Genomic DNA, 7,578 nt, shown 5'->3' on the forward strand with positions numbered 1-7,578 from the left:
CCCTTGTCCAGCTCTGTGAGACTGCCCCTCTTGCCAAGGAAATGGAACCATGCTTGCTTTTAATGCATAATGTTCATGTGGTGACACTTTTCTGAAATGCTGATTAAATGGTTCTGGGGAAATGCTCTGTAACTGAAGGACTTGGAGTCCTGGTAATTAGGCAGTCAGTTAATCAGTGTGGATAAAGTGCTCCCCAACTGTGTGGTGGAAGGTTGTCCTGGGTTCAGCTACAGCAGTGATTTTTTCTCCTTCTGGTGCGGTGCTGTGTTTTTGACTTTCAGTCTGGGAACAACCCTGATAACACCGATGTTTTTAGTTGTTGCTCGGTAATGTTTACTCTGACCAAGGACTTTCTCAGCCTCATGCTCTGCCAGGGAGGACGGGAAGCCGGGAGGAAGCAGAGACAGGACACGTGACCCAAACTGGCCAAAGGAGTATTCCATACCACAGCACGTCATGCCCAGTATAGAAACTGGGGAGTTACCTGGAAGGCCCAGATCCCTGCTTGGGTTGGGATGGGTATCGGTCAGTGGGCGGTGAGCAATTGTATCCTCTCCCCTTGATATTTCCCTTATCATTATTACTGGTAGCAGTAGTGGTTTGTATTATACCTTAGTTACTGGAGTGCTGTTATCTCAACCCGTAGGAATTATATTCTTTTGATTCTCCTCCCTATCCCTCTGGGAGTGGGGGAAAAAAGAAGGGGGGCGTGGGGGAGTGAGCAAGCGTCTGTGTGGTTCCGAGTTACCAGCTGGGCTTAAACCATGACAGAGATGTTCACCCAGGGCTGGGTGAAGGCATTAAGAGATGATCAGGTGCCCAAGCAGGCTCCCTTCAAGGCTGGTCTGCCTTTACTTTCTGAATAAAACCCCACTAAAAATCCTTTTATTTGGTACCAAGTCACCCTCACCTGCAGAAAGTAGCTGGTATCATGCATTCCTGATGTGTTTGTAGGAAGCACCACACAGCCATGGAGCTTCCCCAGAGCCCAGGTGGGTTGTGAGTTGCTCAGGAGCCAGGTAGTGTTTTTCCTCCCTTCTTGTGCATAGGGTGATGTTGCTGCATCATGGCTTTCCCAGAGAGGAGTTTTGACAGCTGTTGTTGGGTTCTTTTGTTGGCAGTGGGGTTGGGTCATAAATACTTGAAATTCAGGCTGTTGCTTATTTTGTCTGGTTAGATGAGCTGTAGTATTTTTATTTATGTTTCTGATCTGGATGAAGGCTGTGTGGAGACCTCAGAGCAGCTTATAGTATCTGAAGGTGGCTACAAGGATGCTGGAGAGGGACTCTTCATCAGGGACTGTAGCAATAGGACAAGGGGTGATGGGTTTAAACTTAAACAGGGGAAGTTCAGGTTAGATACAAGGAAGAAGTTCTTTACTGTGAGGGTGGTAAGGCGCTCGAACAGCTTGCCCAAAGAAGTGGTAAATGCTCCATCCCTGGCAGTGTTCAAGGCCAGGTTGGGCACAGCCTTGGGCGACATGGTCTAGGATGAGGCATCCCTGCCTGTGCAGATGATCTTAAGGTCCTCTAAACCCAAACTTTTCTATGATTCTATGAATGTCCTTGGTATTTATTTCTTAATGCAGATCTAAAGAAAACAAACCAAAAAGCAACCTCTTCTGCAAACAGCTTGTCTGGTACAAGACAAGCATTTGTTTGCATAGAGCAAACAACAGAGTATTGTCTCTATGAAATAAAATAACCTAAAAATACATATGCAAGGGCAGGGAAATGATTCCCATAGCAGAACTCACCCATGTCTCACAAATGTGCCCCTGTCAGCTAGGTGTTGTCACATAGAGGCCATGAGATGCTGCAGGAGCACAGCTTCTCAATCTTCCTGTCACACAGCTCTGGAGGCTGCTACTGAGCCCAGACCAGGGGCAGGTGAGCGGCACATCCCAGGGTTCCGCTGTGGGGATCTGTCAGGAGTTGTCCCAGGGTTTTGTTGCTAGGATCTGTCAGGAGGTGTGGCTGCTACAATAGGGATGCCAAAGGTCTTTTTGATGTCAGGAATTAAGCAGAGCCACCCACTGCCTTTTGTTGGGCCAGGAGGAGGAATGAATGATGGAGGATGCCAAAGGACAACTAAGCTTGGCTTTAGACAGGCAGGTCTTGGCCTGAGTGAGTTTTTCAGGAGGCACTCTAAAGTTTTCCCTCCCCTGTGCAAGTTCTCTGGTATGTGGTATATGGGGAGGGAGAGTGGTGCTACAGCTCTGTGTGCTCTTTGCGCCCCTTTACTGCAGTGTTTATCTGTCATGAAAGTCTAGGAATGTGATGGCTTTTGGGATAGCATTTTTGTGCTGAAATCAGTTCTGAGGATCACAGTTATTAGGAGGGCACATGTGTGCGAATACATGAAAAGCAGAAGCACGCAAGTTTGTCTTCCCTATGTTAAAAATCTGTCTTTTGAGTATTTAAAAAGCAGAACATAACTGAACTCGTTTGTGGCAACCTCTGATGAGAGGCAAGCCCATCTTACCATACTGATACAGCACTGGGCTGCAGAACCATCAGCCCCATGTCCACAATGGAAGTGAGAGCACATCTCTGCACCTGCCAAGGGTTTGGGCTGGAAAGGATAAAAGAAAGAGTGCAGGAGGTAAGAAAAGGAGAAGAGGTTTGTGGAAAAAAGGATGAGCCAGACTGTGCTGCCTCATTAGCCGATGGGCTGCCCCAACCAAAGAACAAATGCCAAGGCTTTTAAACAAATGACAAGCCTTTATTTTAATTCTGTGCTGAAAAGAGAAAGATGTCAAAACCACACCAAAAGTCAGGGACAATTCTCCAATCATCTGAACAGCAGAAAACATTTTCAAGATAATAAAGTAAAGGGAACAGCATTAGGTCTAGACCGATGGTGGACAGCCAGTGTTCTAGCTACTACTATTTCCTGTTTCCAGCCATATGCAACAAGTGCTTTATATTGACTGGATCTTTCAGATTCTTGATCCCAGCTAAGGTACAAATTAAGACATCATATAGTGCACTTCAGCTTGTGAAAGAGCAGAATGTCAGTTCTATTAAACAACTTGTCTAGTGCTGACAAGCCCACTCTTTGGCAACACCAGCAAAGCAGAGAAGTACTCCCCTCCCCACACTGGAGCTCCAGCACACCCTGCTGCCAGAAACTGCCACCGGCACGCCTGGGAATGCTCCAGTGCTGGACAGACATCACTGTCGTCTTAGCTTGCTAATACAAGGACAAACCTCTGAAAGATGCTCTCTCACCTACATTTCAGTATTTTACGCTGATAAATACCATCTGTCCACCACCCCCCGCCCCGACCTCCTTTTTGTGCATGACCTATTTAAAAGAGCTCTACTGGCTGCAACTAAACTTTCTCCCAGCAACAGGCTGAGAGTCTCTAAATGCAAGAACATCCCCTCCAAACTCCTCAGAAGAAGGGACACCTGGGGTCCCAACCGTGTCTTCTTATCTACAGCATTTTTGCAGCACATGTTCCTCATCAGGCTTCCGAGGGCTTCTCCGGAAGAAGTACTGGTGACTGAGGGCTGCCTTGGCCGAGATGCGCTTGCTGGGGTCATACAGGAGCAATTGCTGCCAAGAGGAAACCCAGCGGATTTAGCAGTTTAAAAACCAAATGATGGATTGCACTTGCACATGACTGGGCCCAGATGTAGATGCTGGTCCTGCTTTTCCTCCTCTCTGGGCTTTCAGGGTAACCCACAGCTGGAGTTACCATGGGGATTATGTTAGAAGGGATTCTTGACCCTCAATGCAGTGGTTTCCTAGAGGAACCTGCAATGACAGTCCTGCTTTAGAGCCAGGACTGAGCCCTGCTTGATGATTTGGTGTTTCTGCAATGGCAGAGATGAGCATTAGAGCCAGATCAGTTAATGCACGTCCAGGTAGATCAGTCCCAAATATCCCTGTTCTTTGCCCAGTTTGCAAAGGTCCTGCATGTCCCAGGGTCTTGTTCTGATGACTCTGTGGTACTGCTTACTCTCTACTGAATCCCTAAAATACTGCATTTGTTACTCACCACCAGCAAGTCTCTACCATCTCGATCTAAGCTGGGAACAATTTCCATCATCTCCTTCCTTGCCCACTGGGGAAAGTTCTCCTTGTAGTCAGGCAGCTGGGTCACTCCAGGCCAGGTAGCCTCGGTGGGAGTACCCAGAGTGCGAAAGATCCGGAAGAGCTGATCGATCTCGGAGTCCCCTGGAAACAGGGCCTTCCCGGTCACCTGAGGAGGGAAAGAAAAGCCAATTCCCATCTTTCCATCGGCTGTGTGCTCTATTTACTGCTGTAAGCAACCCTTTGTCCCAGCAGATGCAAACAACTGCACAGACCGGACAGTTACAATGCAGTGATTCTGCCAGGCAGAGGCTGGGAAAGTCACAGGTGTCTGGCTGCTTGTCTCCAGCTCCTCTCCATGAATCCATGCTCCCCTGAGGCTGTCCCCCTTTCAGCCAGTTCCTTATCCCTCTTTGTCTCCAGTTTCGTAACACCATTCTTGCAGCTTAGCTCCTTCCTCATCTACCTGCCCAGGCTCTGCTGCTTGGCAGCTCCAGAGGCTTTGAGAGCTAGGGGTAGTGCTATTATGCTGCAGGGATAACAAGAGCTCTTCAAAGTGGAGTGTGGACCCCCAGGAGATCCACTCTGCCATGCTATGAGAGTGTTAGTTCTCTGCAGCCCATTATGGGGACATCTACAAGAGTCATCTCCTCCCAGGATAAAAATGCTGCAGTAAAAAGACTGAAGTTGCCCCTTCTGCAAGGGGAGGCACCACATTCCCGCCTACCTGGAACTGCAGCCAAACTACAGAGGCTTTGCCTTCTGCCAGGCCTCTGAGAGTGGCAGATTTCCTTCTAAGTCCTAAGCTAAAGATCAGCTAACCCTCATAGAATCATAGAATGGTTTGGGTTGGAAAGGACACTAAGATCATCTTAAGTGTACTTCCCATAAAACATACCCCAGCATAGGGTGGGACCCCACTGTCACAGATGCTCTGTGTCTTGCCCCTTCTTCCCCACTTCCCATTGCAGCTGCATCCTCCCTGGTCATTAAGGCTATTTAAACCCATTCTACCATTTCTGCAAAGATGCAGCCGACACTCCAGATATCCACAGGGGCTGAGTAGTATTTGCATCCCAACAGTATTTCAGGGGCTCGGTACCACAAAGTCACCACCTGGCAAGGAACAAAGAAATAAGCTTTGGTTGTTTCCCTGGATGAAACCAGAGGCATGGGATTCTCTCTTCTCAGCTGTAATGCAGTGACTGTACAAATCAGAACATGCCAAGGCCATGCTGAAATAACAAATGTGACAGCAAGATTGGGATCAACACATCATTCTTCAACAGGAAACTCTGCAACAAATAAATATACCTGATACAGAGAAGGTGGGAACCCAGCGTGCAGACAGGGTAGAAGCAGTCAGCACACTTTGTGGAATACAAGACCTATAGTTGCAAATAATGTTAAGAGCATGTGCCTGGGCAGAGCTGTGCCTCTGTTACAGGTGAGTAACTTGTGATGCTGTTTTTGCTCACCCACTATGGATTGTATACCCCACTATCAGGTGGCAGAGAGCCTCAACAGTACCTCGTGAGTGTATGTGCGCAGGGGGACGCCAAAAGCTCTTGCCAGTCCAAAATCAGCCAGCTTGATTACTCCTGCTTCATTAATGAGCAAGTTCTGTGGCTTCAAGTCCCTATGGATGACTCTGTGTGAGTGGCAGAAGCTCACACCCTGCAGCAGCTGGAAAAGGTAGTTCTATGGAGAGAAAGTATTTCAGACAAGGCCACAGTGAAACTACTTTGAAGGCTGGATCGCATTTATAGATCTGAACGGGAAAAAAGACCTTGTTATAATGCAACAGTAGGCTGGTGGGCCACTACACAGAGGCCCACACAAACTACATGGGGACAGAGAGACTCCAATGCAGTGGCAGTTCCTTCCACACATTTATTACTCTATAACAAGGCAATTAGTAATAGATCCCTCAGTTGTCCTCTTAAGAGCAGTTTGTTCTGCAGTGAGATGAGCTGGAGCGTGTGGAAACAGCTGGGAAATAAATGCACTGAGCAACAGTGCCATGAGGGTTTCCCAGCTGAAATATTTGAGATCTGAGAGGTTGAATGCCTCCAGCCAAGGATGAGTCTCTTCAGATGCAGCCGGGGTATGAGCAGCTCAGTGCTGGCTCTGCCCAGCAGAAGGCAGCAAGGACACATGCTTTCTGCTCTGCCTATTAGCATTCCTTCCACACTGTACCTTGACCAAGCTTAAAGGAAGCCCTCTGGTTTGGGATGAGTCCATGTATTTCTTCAGGTCCTGATTCAGATACTCAAACACCAGATATAGCTTCTTCTGGCTGTGTATGACATCCAAGAGCCTGGAAAAGAAATGCAAGTGCTCCCTTTGGTACCTTTCAACACCTTCTCCAGATCCAAACATCCCTGCTCCCACAGATGTCTCTGCTCTGTGAGTCCTTTGGAGCAGAGAGAGGCAGATAAAAAACCAGAATCTAGCGTGGGATAGCAGCATCTTGGACGAGTCTGCGTTGCTGGGGTGAAGTAGCAGTACTGTGAGCTATTGCTTGAGAACCAGGGAAGTGCAAATGATTCCTGCATTTTCCTGTTTCTTTTGCTCTTGTCCTGCAGTCAGGGAAGGACAGGAAAACCCCTCTTGCTGCCTGTACCCAGAGCTCCTAGAGCAGGAGCTCATCAATGAGGATGGGGAGGGTTCATCCAGGTCTTACCTGACTATGTTGGGGTGCTTCAGCTCCTTCAGCAGTGAGATTTCTCGGATTGCAGTGCTGGGGACTCCCTCTGTGTCCCTGCGGCAGAGGCAGGCTGTGTAGCACCCCATCCTCCCCAGATCCCACAGCTTGTGTCCCTTCTCCCTCCCACTGTACCCCATCACCCTGTGTGGGGCAGTGCGTCTCACACTGAGCACCCTGAGTTTGGGATGGAGCCATGTGTGGGGCAGGCTGGAATGAGGCAGGGGGAAATGGAGCCATGGGGAAGGAGAAGGAAGGGTCTTAGTGCAAGCTCTGAGGCAGAGCTGGTTTTTGAGCACCTGAGGGCACATTTGGAGAAGCAACAGTGATTTAGATGCCTGAGCCTTGCTTTTTAGAGGGGAGGGGAAATGAAAGCTCTTTGTCCCCCAGGCAGTTGCCTTCACTGTCCTGAGGGACCACCATGGGCTCCAGTCCCACTGCTATGCCCTGTGGTCCACACTGACACTCCTCATTATGGAGGCAGCCCAGGGCTCACCCAGGGGAACAGTAACAAGCTTTTATCTGCTCAGTCCCAGCCTGGAGGGGTTAAAGTTGTCTCTGAGGAAAATGGAACTTTGCCAGGCCCCAGCACCATACCCCTGAGGACACCTCCCAAAAGCGTGGCTACTTCCCCCTGCCCTGTGCTATGAAGCCAGAGCAAAGCATGGCCTAGCTGCTTACATGAGCTGATAAGAGACATTTTTTTCCTGCATGAGCTGATAAGAGACAGGCTTTTTTGAGCCTCTTGCCCCATTTTGGATACCAGGCAGGGCTCAGGACCCTCCTGCTCACTCCCATGGCAGGCCTGGGGCTCAGCTGATGGCCCC

General features: G+C 48.9%; 1 protein-coding gene across 1 annotated transcript in view; it reads right to left on the reverse strand.

Annotated features, from left to right (window-relative positions):
- Nucleotides 1-3,438: 3,438 nt before the first annotated feature.
- CDK3 (cyclin-dependent kinase 3) overlaps nucleotides 3,439-7,578 on the reverse strand; it is a 4,343-nt gene continuing 203 nt past the window's right edge. The window contains exons 2-7 of the mRNA XM_010011267.1: nucleotides 6,731-6,812; nucleotides 6,244-6,364; nucleotides 5,575-5,745; nucleotides 5,059-5,160; nucleotides 4,010-4,213; nucleotides 3,439-3,564 (exon numbers count right to left, since the gene is read on the reverse strand). Coding sequence (XP_010009569.1) covers nucleotides 3,439-3,564; nucleotides 4,010-4,213; nucleotides 5,059-5,160; nucleotides 5,575-5,745; nucleotides 6,244-6,364; nucleotides 6,731-6,812 — 806 coding nt within the window. The remainder of the gene's footprint in view (nucleotides 3,565-4,009; nucleotides 4,214-5,058; nucleotides 5,161-5,574; nucleotides 5,746-6,243; nucleotides 6,365-6,730; nucleotides 6,813-7,578) is intronic.

This window comes from Nestor notabilis, unplaced genomic scaffold (assembly GCF_000696875.1).
Source record: "Nestor notabilis isolate BGI_N333 unplaced genomic scaffold, ASM69687v1 scaffold15243, whole genome shotgun sequence".
NCBI lineage: Eukaryota > Metazoa > Chordata > Aves > Psittaciformes > Psittacidae > Nestor > Nestor notabilis.